The 14168-nt window shown below is 42.0% G+C and overlaps 1 protein-coding gene across 1 annotated transcript in view; it reads right to left on the minus strand.

Annotated features, from left to right (window-relative positions):
* The window catches only part of slc4a4a (solute carrier family 4 member 4a), an 82309-nt gene that overhangs the window by 33168 nt on the left and 34973 nt on the right, over positions 1-14168 (minus strand). The window contains exons 4-7 of the mRNA XM_061261848.1: positions 13324-13459; positions 10240-10400; positions 8170-8349; positions 4369-4445 (exon numbers count right to left, since the gene is read on the minus strand). Of these exons, the coding sequence (XP_061117832.1) occupies positions 4369-4445; positions 8170-8349; positions 10240-10400; positions 13324-13459 (554 nt within the window). The remainder of the gene's footprint in view (positions 1-4368; positions 4446-8169; positions 8350-10239; positions 10401-13323; positions 13460-14168) is intronic.

Below are 14168 nucleotides of genomic sequence, written 5' to 3' on the forward strand. Positions count from 1 at the left end.
GTCTGTTAGGGGGGTCTGGTCTGTTATAGGGGGTCTGGTCTGTTAGGGGGGCCTGGTCTGTTAGGGGGGTCTGGTCTGTTAGGGGGGTCTGGTCTGTTATGGGGGGTCTGGTCTGTTAGGGGGGGTCTGGTCTGTTAGGGGGGCCTGGTCTGTTAGGGGGGGGCTGGTCTGTTATGGGGGGTCTGGTCTGTTAAGGCAGGGCATCAGGAAGTACTGGAAGTACTGCCGAGCACAGCACTGCACTGCATTGTGGGAATTCTCTGAATACTTATAAATACATTTTACTCAAAAAAAGCAAAACCTGTAGTTTTGAGGAATGCTACTGAGAGACTTGAAATTGATGCCACATTCTTTCAGCTTATAACAGGGCACCTCAGGCAGACATTTTAACAATATTTAACAAGCATGACAGCATGTAACAGCATGAATCATTGCAGAAGGAACAGCCATTAAGTGTAATTATTAATTAGAACACAGGGGAAAACAACAAGCTAGTTCCTTGCCCCAGGTCAAGATGCCAAATTCAAGGAGAGGGATTGTTGTAAATAAATGTAAATGAAAATGGCCATATTATAACATATTATCTTGATTCTGTTATGTCTATAACAGCAGCTAATGATTAATCCGATTATAATTTATTGGGCTTTGAACTATGTGATTGACACAACAAGGCTGTGGTATGACTGTAGTAAACAAATAAAGTGGCTGTTTTAATGGTCTTATATGTGGTTATGGTCAGCTGTGTGCAGTCCATAAGATTAAAGACATTATAGATAAACTATTATGCAATTTTACTAATGGATTAATCAGACTTCAAATAAAAATGTATCAGAAGTCATGTAAAAAATCACAAACAATATGCTGAAATTTTCAAAAAAGTTGATAATGCTATTCGATTTCTAGCATGTACCGGCTCAGCCAATCGCTATTTCTAGTACAATAATTTTGTTGTTGTTGCTCTTTCGCTTGGACATGCCAGACAAAACACCTAATTAGGATCAGCGTCATCCTAATTGGCCAGTCGAATGATCACCTCCGCATCCCTAGCCCTAATGGATACAGCATTCCAGCCAGAGTGGGCACTGTGATGCCAAACCTCCATTGATCCATTGCTTAAACTGGATATCTTCCAAGTTCTCAACATTCAAGAAAGAATAGAAAATTCAATGTTACATCTTTGATGGAACAGTTTCTTACTAAAAATTTAATGAGCTGGATTCAAGCCTTGCATATGGTCAGAAATAACACTTCAACATACTATGACTATAATATAATAATGGCCATCTTTTTATAACAAATTGTGCATTTGGCATCAGTTTTTGTTATTTTTGAAGCAGAAAGGGGTTAACTCGATTACATTATGGAACAAAGGCTAATGAACAAGGCTTCCTGTCAATGCCAAACAATTATCAATTTCACTTATTTGATCAGGGATAATTAATTTACCCACATAGTGGGTAATAGCTGTTCAAATGCTCTGACTCATACTGCCCACTGCTTAGAGAAATGGACAAACAACTGGAGGACAGAGATGGAGAGAGAGAGAGTCTCTAGTACAACAAAGAGAGGATAACCAGACAGGTTTCCCAAACTGTGGGCCTGATTGAGAATGGGGTCAACTGAACATTTTGGGGAACTTTTTACATCTTTTGTCTCTTTAAAATATATAAATGTAGGCTACTAGATGTTGAATCATCACAACAACCCAACTATAACTAAGGGAAGAGGCACGAGAGGAATATACAGTATAGTCATTGGTGAACGGTGTTGTTAGGCACAAGGCGTGTGGGTAAAGTTGTGTAAATTAATTTGGGGTCACATCAGAAAAAAATAGTATATGACACAAGATATATGAGCTTGGGAACAAAGTGAGACTACACACTGACCAAATGCCAATGCTTCCTGCCTGTACTGTAAGTTCACCTAACCCCCATGCCGATTCCAACATCTCGACACCACTTTTACTTCATTCCTTAGCTACAGACCTTCTTGAAAAAAGTTACTTATTTTCATCAAGTCTCAGTCCACCAGTCCCCTGCCTCCCTTACACATTGCCTTCACCTTATCTCGAGATCAAGATCTTCCATCTAGAAAATATACAGGAAACAAATCATCTTTAATATTTGTAGTAACTGCTGTGCATAAAGTTTCTTGCTTCAAAAACAGCTTGGAAAAAAGTACTTCCCTGATTTCTATGACCTATTTATACAGACAGCGGAAAAATGTGCAAAGTACAATGACGGAACGTGAAATAATTAACAAGGTTTTATCGCTTTCGCAGGTTTGATAAATAATCAGTGATAACGTGAGGTGTTCATGGAAAACAAGACAGGCGAAAAGGCCTGATCAGAGATGAGAGGATTAAACTACAGCAGGCTATCTGGGACTGGGTTGACAGATTGGGAAACTGCCACATGGTACTGTCGGACTGACACTTTTGACATTTTCATTAAGATAAAATAAATCACAAACTACTAACAACAGTGGACCACCCTGGTGTAAAATCCAGCAATGACCAGCTTGAAATGACCAGCTACCAGCTGTTTCAAAACCTAGCTTGAGCTGATCAAACCATGCTGAGTATGAGGCTGGTCTGAGCTGGTCAGCTGTTTTTTCAGCAGGGCAGAGAAAGTGTCGCCCCATGTGTACTGAACAAACCCATGACCTCTCCTTCACTACTGGTACAGTGTAGGCAATTTCATGTTTAGAGGCCAATGGTATACCTTTAGCACCTTGCATTTAGGGCCTTGGGGGAGTCCTGACTAATGACGGTCCACCATTACTTTTCAGAAGCACAGCATCTTAACTGCTTTGACGCTCTGAATCCAAATCTCCAAGAATCTGTGTTATAAAGAGCTATTTATAACTCTATATTTATATTTATAACTACAGCACATTTATAACTCTGTCTGTAGGTCTCTGCCAAGCAAACTCAAAAAGGCCTGTAGTTATTCTGCTTTAAAGTAGCAATTACGTGAAAGTTATAACGGGCAGTTTGGCAGCAGAAAAGTATGACACGATAAACCGGCGCTCTCAAGAGCAGACCTCGTTAGGCACCAGGAAGAGAAAAGACATACACCCTCAGCATAAAGCAAGCTGTCCTCATCAAAAACCCACCAGCAATCTCCTCCATTAACCCACCACAGCCTTAATTAGTTTCCAAGCATGAATCATCAAGTTAAAGATAGTACTACGGTCTCACAAAACAGTTAAATGTGAATACCTGAATCTATCTGCAAAGTCAAGTCCCAAAGTCAAGTCCCAAGGACAAAACTACAGTAAGCATCTGGATACTTCACTGTATTGTATGAACATTGACAACATTAATCTATAGGTACTGTTTTCAATTACTCACCAGGCTTACAAATATTTACACAAAAATCTGAAACAGACTTCATCCAGAAATATATTTTCCTTATCTGTCCTCTCAAATCATTGCCAATTCAATCAAAACAAAATCTAGTTTATGGCTACAGTCTGAAGCACCATGTAGAACTGAGGATACTAAAACAGCTGTGTTATTCAACAGCATCAATTCATTTTACTGCCAGGACTGTGCTTAGTGGTCCATTCTGCTCACTGACAATAGGCTGACCAATCATATTCAAGTTTTAGCACATCCACAAAGCCATAATGGGCCAGGTCAGCGTATGCGTAATTACACACTGCATCTTCTGTAATCCCCGGCTTACCACTGCCTTGCTGTTGTTTTAAATGAGTCACAAGTATAACCACAGTTAGTTTAAAAATGGGACACCTGACAGTCAAGTCTCATAGATCAGAGGTGGGCTGTTCCACCTTACTGCCCCTTCGCCGATCCTTTTGCGGTTTTGCAGTTTTCACAAATAATCTTTGGCATATTGAAATGTCTCCTGCAGAATAGGGAAATTTGATGGAACGTCTGAAATGGATGCTCAATTGATAATCCAAACCCAAAGGAAGGAAGGTAATGCTATTGAGAAGAACACGTGTGACTTTAATCCTAATAGGTCATAAGCATCCACAGACTAGCTACAGTAACACAACAACTAGTTCAATTTCATTCAATGGGTAGATCCACCCACATCCTTACTCTATCGGACAGCCCTGACAAAGAATTGCAAACACATTATGATTAAATTGCATAACCATTAGCAATGCAAAGCTTCTATTTTATTGTGGAAATGTCTGACTGTGCCTGATAATGTAGATTCCTTTCGCAATGACAAATTCTGCAATTGGACTTACCCACATTGAAAGATACATACGGATGTTCACACCACACCAGTCTGATTTTCACATGGATGTTCACACCACACCAGTCTGACTTTCACACGGATGTTCACACCACACCACAGTGCGACTGTAAGTAATGAAAGCAGTGCTCACCTGCTCTTTGTCTGGTTTGTCCGAGATGTCATTCAAGCTGCTGGATGTAAGATTCCGAGGGGTGGTGGTTGGGCTACCTATAAAGATGAACGATGACCCCAAACAGTTAACTCTGACCAAGAATCACAGCACAAACAAACAAAACAGAAAAAAAAAACGAATGGAAAAAATGGAAAGATTAAATCTCGGAAACGACAGTGGCCCAAATTATTCTGCATGCAGAACGGGAGAGAAAAGGAAGCAGACTAAATTTAAACTATGTCTGTTTACTGCCTCACATTGGGAAAACACCTTGCTTGGCCATGCTAACTACAGGATTAAATATATCCTTTTAGTGAGCTGTGCTTCAAGTGGAAGCAAATATCATGCAGTGTTCTTCCCCTGTCTATACAAAATCCCTAAATAATCCTGCCCTGGAAGACTAGACACTTGAAGTGTGATTTGATTACTTGTGTCACTAAGGGCCAGTTTCACAGACACAGATTAAGCTTAGTTGCGAACTAATCTGAGTTTTGTATGTTGAATTGCCATTGAAAATTTAATTTACAGTAATCTTTATCTGTGTCTGTGGAACTGGCCCTAAAAGCTTTGGAGACCCCAATGCAACCTTGCAAAGCACTTTGGGTGTCTCCGGTGAGCCTGTATAAACTATAGATGTAGGTGAGGCACATCCAGTTGTTTCAGACATGGAGTAAGTCTGCCATAGCAGGAATGTGTCATAATTAAACAGATTGATGATACATTCCAGCGTCATAAGAGTAGGGGGACAGGGGTCTGCTACCCTATCTGTGTGTGAGACAGACATTACCTTACACTGTACATTCACCTGTCTGCTACAACTGCCAATTACTCTACTGCCTTTCTCCCTCCAGCAGCCTGCCACTCAAGACAACATTCAGTGCAAATAAACAAGCATGTGGCTAGCAAGGTGGTATATTCAGAAGACTTAACCAGAACCACATCTGATGGTACAGCTGGTCATGAGGTTCAGATCAAAGCCAGAAGAGTGTGATCAATCGGATGCCACTGTATAATAAATAACACATCTTTTTTTCTCAGAAAATCTTGGATAATGATATGGATGTCAGTTTGATGCAGCCATTAGAAAAAAAAAATATTTTAAGGTCCACAAAAAATTAAAAAAACGTAATTTGTGTGCGTGTATGTAGGTGTGTGGGCACAAATAAATTGACGACTATGTCAAATAACATCTAATCCAAAAAAAAACGAGTGAGCGAAAGATTTGTATTTGAGATGTCCTGGCTTATGTGACATGTCTGTCTACTGTCCATGACCTCCAGGTTTGTGCAAAGCTTTAACTAAGCATTAGCGGCTATCACGGGGACAAAGCATCCACGGTTCAGCTCCTGAAAATACCCTGTCTCTACACTGTCTTTACGCACTTTTGGAGAAAACCCTGAATGTTACCTACCCTGCAAAAAACAAAGAAGAAGTAAATTTCAATAACTATCTGAGTCTAATATTTAGACTGAAAATGTAGACCCTACTCCTTACTCCTGAGTACTGGAAATGGGGGGGTTCTGAGGCAGGTGGCACAGATAGGAGGGTGGGGGGTCTGGGGCAGGCGGCACAGATAGGAGGGTGGGGGGTCTGGGGCAGGGGGGTCTGGGCCTTTTTTGGGACTTACTGAGCCATCCCATGCTGGGGCTCCGGGGGACGTGGAGCTCCTCCTCTGAAGCGCGCACCGTTAGGCAAGGCACAGAGTTTTCAAGCGGACTACGCGCTTTAGCGGCAGAGAGGGGCAGCAGAGCCAGGCCGGGAGGAGGGCAGAGGGAGGGAAAGAAGGAAAGAAAGAAGGAAGGAAAGAGTGAGAGAGAGTTGAGAGAGAGAGAGAGAGAGAGAGAGAGAGAGAGAGAGCCCCAAAGCTTAAGCACCATGGCGGTCAGGCATACACAGTTAGTGCTCTGATTAATGCTGCCAGAAGGCAATCAGTTCTTACAGGAAGTACAGTACAAGTTATACAGCGCCAAAAGGAAGTGCCTCATTTCTCCCCACTGTTTTAAGAAAGACAAGCCCACTGAAGTGATGCATTGGTTTTCTCTGTATCCACTTATAGTGTAACTGGCTTAAATGTCATAACTGTAAGTTTGCTTATTAGTTATTCACCTGGATTCAATCAAAATCTGTCCTTGACTTTTCAGTCTTTGATGCATGGTAACTGCAAAAGACTGGTTCCATTTAGTTGCACATACCAGTCCAATAATTGTGCAACGTCTTTATCAAGTAGTAGGCATTCTGTGATATGGTAATTTGGCTAATTGTCAACCATATTACAATGATGGAAACACATCAAACATAACCGTAGTTTATTGGATGTACAAAGCACCTCTGACTATTAATTTACAGAGCTTTCTGATTAGATGAGACATAGGAGAGGCATTTCCTTATCAGCACCATAAAACTGCACAGTGTTTAGCAAACACATTTGAGATCAAAATTATATGAATGAACTTGAACCATGTCCACATAATAAATACCAGAGATAGATCAACTCAGAGAGAAAGCATGTTACCCTTCTTGAAAGGAATCTACACATATTTTGATGAAGTTATTATTATTTCTGGATCACTTTTATCACACATGGAAATCTCTATGTTATAAATAGAGACTATGGCTATACCCACACTGATTTTCTATCTAAGTTGATCTTTTCCCATCAAAAATCAACAAGAAGAAAGTAAGTGCTTGTAAATAACTCAATATGCCAAAATTGAAAGGACTGCTATTATTAATATCAACAGTTATTGGTTGTAAAATAAAAATGTATTCACCAAAAAGGGAAATTATATTTTTCTATATATTTTTACAATTAGAAATACACTGTGATTGTAAATTGTGTGATTTTACACGTGATTAGCATTCATGTATGTATTTGATTTCTCAAAGTTGGAGTTCAGTGATTTCTCAAACCAAAATAATGTATTGATATGATGAAAATTACGATTCACATGATTTTGCTTGTGAAATTGCTGTAATTTTTTCAGTGAATTCAATCTCATCATTATATGATTGACAAAAAAGAGGATCTTTTGAAGGTAAGCAGAACAGCTAACTCAGTAATCCTGCTTTATGCAGTTATTCAGCTAACTCAGTAATCCTGCTTTGAGGAACAGGCCCCGAAATGCCACAGTCAGGATTTGATGGGGTTTATTAGACACCATTTATAATCTGTTATGCACCAGTTTAGCTGGATGCACCATCCAAAACATTGGGAAACAGATAGTTTTGGATGCAGATAGTTTCCCAGCAACTTGCAAGGTGAGACTTCTATGGTACAATGCTAGATTATCGCACGGTAACTGAACTGAAAATGTGTTAAAAAATAGCAGTAAAGTCATTTTTGTAATTAATGCAGAATAAATTGGTTATTACACACCATTAGCTGAATAAATCTTCACCAAAAACAAGTCACACTATTAAATAGTTGATAATTGTTAGATTGTATCTAAAAGTTAGTAAACGAGGATGAAGCAGGTACGGCTAATATAAATATAATCTATGGTTTATTTTAAGTGTTCTGTTTTTGTTTGGAGTTTTTTTTGCTTAAAGAAGCTTTTGTATGAGCTGTTCTTTGAGTGGTTTTTGTCAGGACATTTTAAAAAATCACAAATTGAGGTGTCTATGACCTCCACATAAAAATATAAGGGCATATCTGGTTATTTTCCAAGACAATGGGAATGGAAATTTCTGAAAATGGTGAGCGTATGAATGAGTAATGAAAGAATAAACTGAGTGAGGATGAGAAGTAAGAAGACTGCACCAAACTGGCATCTGCTTTACCATTATCCGGGTGGGAAAACAGCCTACTTGCACTGGACACCGTCTTCCCGATATCAGCCAGGGACCGCAGGTTGGACTTCTTGGTCTGGTGCTTGTGTTTGCGCAACAAGGTGTACATCACCTTGTCCTTCAGGTCGGCTTTCAGCAAACCGCTCTCTATCTGACTGTCAGTGATCATCTCTGTACGGAGGAGGGAGGAGTGGGAGGGGGGGAGAGAGAGAGAGAGAAAGAGAAAGAGGGAGAGGGAGGGAGAGACCGAGATACAGGGAGGATAAAGGAGAGTGAGAGAAAAACAGAGACAGAGTGAGAGAGAGGGAGAGAGAATAAAGGAGATACCGAGATACAGGGAGGATAAAGGAGAGTGAGAGAAAAACAGAGACAGAGTGAGAGAGAGAGGGAGAGAGAGAATAAAGGAGTGTGACATACTGTACAGTAGAGGTGGAGATTTTCGCAGTTATTGTTGTCCATAAACAGCAAGAGGCACAATTGGTAAAATTTACTCAACCCTTTTAACAGAGCTTAAACCAATACCATTAAGGTACTATATCTTTGGCCATTGGGTTATTTAATTATAATTTTTTAGGTCTGTCCATACAGAGACATTTTATCAGAGAATGTATCATTACCTTCAAGCCACTAAAGCCAAAGACAATGATTTACAAAAATACATTTCATTTATAGTCTCAATGTACATTTACCTAAAGCATCCTGGGCATGACTAACACTGGTACAGCACATCATTTCTCATTCTTTTTACATTATGTTTTAAAATAGTCTAATAGAAATAGCGTTGCTCTTACATTGTTACATGAAATTAATAATATTATTTAAGTTGTCATCAATGAGAATAAAGGAGTCACTAAACACAAGCTGTAATTGCACCAAGGTCCCGACACAGCTTCCTTTCACTGTCCTTAGTGTCTAGATTGTACAAGAAACAGTTTGAGCAAGAGGGTCTGGAACCTCCATGCAAGGTATGCAGGAACACTGACGGCCTTAATGTGAACAGCAAGCTCCACTTGATTCCATGCAATCATTAATCATTCCATGAGTCAATATCAGCTCAAATCTAGGGGGCGACATGGCTCAGGCAGTAAGAGCAGTCGTCTGGCAGTCGGAGGGTTGCCGGTTCGATCCCTGCCTGGGCTGTGTCGAAGTGTCCCTGAGCAAGACACCTAACCCCCAAATGCTCCTGACGAGCTGGTTGGTGCCTTGCATGGCAGCCAATCGCAGTCGGTGTGTGAGTACGTGTATGAATGGGTGAATGAGAAGCATCAATTGTACAGCGCTTTGGATAAAGGCGCTATATAAATGCCAACCATTTACCATTTACCATTTACCAAAAATTCCAGTTTAATAACGGCTCAGTCATGCTCCAGCAGGGTGGTATATGCATGACTATAGACAGTAATTACCACTGTGGAGGAAATTGATAGGGAATGCTCGCTTGTCTTAACTGGGACCAGAGATAAATTTAGCCTTTAGCTGTCCTGCTAATCGCTAGTCACCAACATATTGCCTGTGGGTGTATTCACTGTTATCTTTATAATTAAACTTACCAGATATTCTGGATATGAGGTCTGCCAAAAAGTGCAGCAGTTTCAGGTATGTCTTAGAAAATTTTATCAAGGCCCATTCCAAATTTTCTACAAATTACAATGGTTTTAATTGTTGTGTTGTACAGTAGTTCCAGCTATTGCATAAGAGATTTTCTTCCCTGAGCTCAACAGATTCACCCATCCGGATATCCGCAGCCTCAATAGTGAGCGGGATGAATACAGCCGCACCGCATATCTCTATAAATACGACATGACACAAGGAGCTCCTGACACTCAGTAAATACCCCGGCCCCTAAGAGCCGCAGAGTCCAGTGCGTCACATCGCCAGCCTAGCCCCCGGCGCAATTCAGCACCGACAAACACCACTCCGGTCCTGAACACTGGGCTCCCAGCTCAGCCAATCAGAGCACAGCCAGCCCACCCCCGCTGTAGTTCCCCAGCAGGGATGTGATGTAATGAGAGATAAGCACTTCAGGAGCGGACCGGTTCACCGGGCGGTAGCGCTACCTACCCACGACCTGGGGAAGCGTGGACGCCTCGAGGTCCAGCAGGATGGTGCCTTTCTCGATGCAGGTGCGCAGCTCGAACAGGCTGTGTAGGGACAGCGTGGCCACGTGTGGTTTGCTCCACCGCTCTCCGCCCTTCTCCACCTTCTCCTCAAACTTTATCCACCTGCAGGGCGAGCAGAGCATCATGGGACTGAGGGATAGTACAGTGTTACATCAACAGACACAGCCCTGCTCTAGTCCAGAGTACCACAATATGTTCTCTGTTAAGAGTTGACTTAACACTGAACATTTTGTGAAGCACAGTATCACTTCTATAGGACTGTAGGGTCACTGCAAAAACTAAAAATATAAGTCAACATCAGCAAGAATGTTGGTCTTATATTTAGACTCAAAATCTATTACTATTACAAAAATATTGTCAAGAAGGTGCGGCAGTTTGACTTAATTCAAGAAAATTTCACTTGTCAAGCAAATATTAACTTAAAACAAGGTAATATTTTCTAGTTGAGAGAAAGAATAAGATTATAAGTCTCATTAGGTACTTCTGTGGTTTCAGTTCCCAAACCCTCAATAACAGGTGGATCTACTCTACCAGAAAAAGCAGGAGAATGACGTACATTTTGAAACTAAGTGGACCTTGATTGTGCAAGATTGTCTGGATGATAAGTTTTATTTGTGTATGTTACCAAACAAGTCATTTATCTCAAGAAGAACAATGCAGGCAAAATATAACATTCCATAAATGGGTGAATAACAGATACACACAAACAAAGCTAACACAAGCACACGTCTCTTTTAGACAGTAAATCCTTCTTAAACCAAACATACGTACATACAGTAGACCTTATATTGAGTTTCCAGCGGTTGTCCATGCCAAATCACTAATAATTGTGTAATACTTGTAAAGAAAAAACAACTTTCTGTGACTGTGTCTTACTTTTTATGGTATCACTATACATGTACGCATTACTGCTATTACTTGCATCCCCAAATGATGAAAAACGCCCTCATGAGACAACAAACTTTGGAATGACGAATAACTTCCTCATGAAAGAACTAATGAAAACTGGTTTTGTTTCACAGCTCTGTGCTTGGGGGGTTAATCCACATCACATCCTGATGGAAATGGGGGCCGTACAGAATGTACTCCTCTCCGCACCAGTCAGAAAGGATCCAGTCATGACTGCAGGATGCTCCAGGCCTCAGGATCGTCTCCTCGTTCCCCTGAGGTAGTTACTGTAGCTCACCATAAAGTGCAACCCCTGAATCTCTGAACTCAATCACTGAAGTATCTGTGTGAAACCCAGAGCGCTGCCTTTGATAACTGCTGCAGTTGACTGTTGAATAAGTCATCGTTCCATCCAAGATATGTGCTTGTAGTCTATTCTGCACTGTTGGACAGTTACTCATAGCCTTCGTCATTCCAGGGTTTCAGAATGCCAATGGAAACAAAGCAGAAATGTTTCCCAGGATAATTAGAATCATGATCGTGATTGAAATGGTGTGTTTGCCCTGCGATGGATTGGTGACCTGTCCAGGTTGTATCGCTGCCTCTCATGCTGGGATAGGCACTGAGCCTGACCAAGAATAAATGGGTGAGATAATGGATGGATGGATAGTGACTGATAGTTATCATGATAGTACAAATGAATGCCCTTTTAAAAGACCAAACCAGGTCAGAGTTGCACCTCAACCAAAGCACAAAGGAGCTAAAATAAGAGCAGACATCTCTCCTCTATCAGAAACTGACTGCTCCCTGTAACTACCTGTTATTGAAGTCAGCAGAGAATGTCTATTATCTGGGTCCATTCAGGACTAAAAAGCAATTGGAAGTTTAATCGGGCACGTCATATTAGCGGTTTTGAGTTTCTACAGTAGCTGTTTTGCTGGAAAGTTGTACGTAAAGTTGAAAAAAAAGTGCTAAAAAGAAAAGCGTTCATAATGAATTAAACCTTAAATATTTAACAACGTTGGGGTAAGAATGCTGGGTAAGTGTAAAAATAACACATTTGAGGACACTGTCCTTGTGAAACATCTATTCTGGCATTCGGACATGAGCAGGCACGTGGATAGAAGCCAAGGGCTCTGTTAATGAAAAGATCTGTTCACAACTTGTCCTGGGCTTTTCAAAAGGGCACCAAGAAGACTTGGAAGCTTCTAAAAACATCTTAAAACATAATCTGTTTTTCAATATATACACAATACACATTTGGAGCTTAGTATTTTTTTTTTAGCAATTACTTAAATAGCTTCCAAATTTTGAACTCATCATTGGAATGTATTATTATGTGAATCAAATATTTTGAACAGAAGCAAAAAAAAATTCCCCTGGGCTATACTTGTATGTACAGTAGATTAAGAGATTTGATGTGATGAGGTTCTTATAACAATGTAAAAAATGCTGAATAATAAATCAGCAATGGGTAAATACTGTTATCCAAATAGATTTGAAATTATTCCATCAGATTAGAGGAACCAAGTCCAAGCGGAGGCTGTGTTTGTTTGGGGAGTCTGATCGTTTTCAACCGTGTGATTTCTATCACCACATGGCAACCTGCCTGCTTCCGAATCACATCAAGCCCATACTAGCGTTGCCTAGGCTACGGCTGCTGCTGTCCTAGGCTGTTCCTAAAACTTCTGTCAGTGTGTGTGTCTCTGCGTGTGAGTGTGTATGTGTGCACTTATGTGTGTGCATGTGTCTGTGTGAATGTGTGCGAGTGTATATGTGTGTAGCTGTGTGTGCCTGTGTCTGTGCGTGTTTCTGCGTGCATGTGTGTGCGTGCGTATGTGTGCATGTGTCTGTGTACATGTGTGCATGTGTCTGTGTGTATGTGTATGTGTGTGTCTGTGTGTGTGTGTGTGTATGTGTGCACGTGTGTGTGTGTGCACGTGTGTGTGTGTGTGCGCACATGTCTGTGCGTGAGTGTGTATGTGTGTGCGCACATGTCTGTGCGTGAGTGTGTATCTCTGTGTGTGCGTGTGTGTCTGTATGCATGTGTGTATGTGTGCCTGTGTGTGTCTGTGTGCATGTGTGTGTGTGTGCGTGTGTGTGTGCCTGTGTGTGTGTGTACCATGCGAGCACTCACCTTGCCGTCTCCTTCCACTCCATCTCCTGCCCGTCCACAGCCAGCAGCTCGTCCAGCTCGGTGAAGAGCTGGGGAGGGGGGGGTCCGTCGTCATCCTCCCCCAGGATGAAGCGGATCCGCTCCGCCGCCGGCGAGACTAGGAGAGGAAAGATACTCCCGCTCAGCGCCTGGTAACAGACCACCGCCGCCCGACTGGTCGGCTTCTCCTCGTCCCCATACCCGTTCATGGCAGCCGTGGTGACCGGGGGGGCCCTGAGGGCCACAGGTTGGGGCTGGAGCTTAGCAGCCGGCGGAGGAGGTATCTTTACCACCGCCAACGCCGCCTTCTCCTGCGCCTCTGAGCCATTCTGCTCCGGGGGCAAAGACATCAAACCAGAACCAGCCCACCCCCTCCCCCGCCAACAACCGCAAAACAAAAAACTACAATTCCCAAACCCACAACTGTCCAATGGACAGCAGAGACAAGGGAGGAGAGTTATACCGGCCCCTCTGCAGCCAAAACAGAGCTAGGCATTCATCACCGGGTCGACACGACAAACGACCGTCCTCTGTCCCCCACTTTAAGGCACTGAGACCCAGGTAAAGGGGTCCCACTCTCTCCCCTGCCAGAGCCCTCCCTCCGGGCCAAACAGTCCCCCCTCACCATTGGTCCACAGGGACGCTTGGCACCCAGCCCCTCGGTCCCCCTCATTAACAATTAGGAAGTGGTTCACAAACTGTTCATTCTTCACAAGAGAGGGCTTTGCTTTCCTTCTCTCTTGTCTTCTAATTTGAATATTTAGTCAAGCATCAGTGCCTGTGAAAAAAAGGCCCACAGCGGTCAGCGCTGATGATATATAAATACA

The sequence above is a fragment of the Conger conger genome, chromosome 11 (assembly GCF_963514075.1).
Source record: "Conger conger chromosome 11, fConCon1.1, whole genome shotgun sequence".
Lineage (NCBI taxonomy): Eukaryota > Metazoa > Chordata > Actinopteri > Anguilliformes > Congridae > Conger > Conger conger.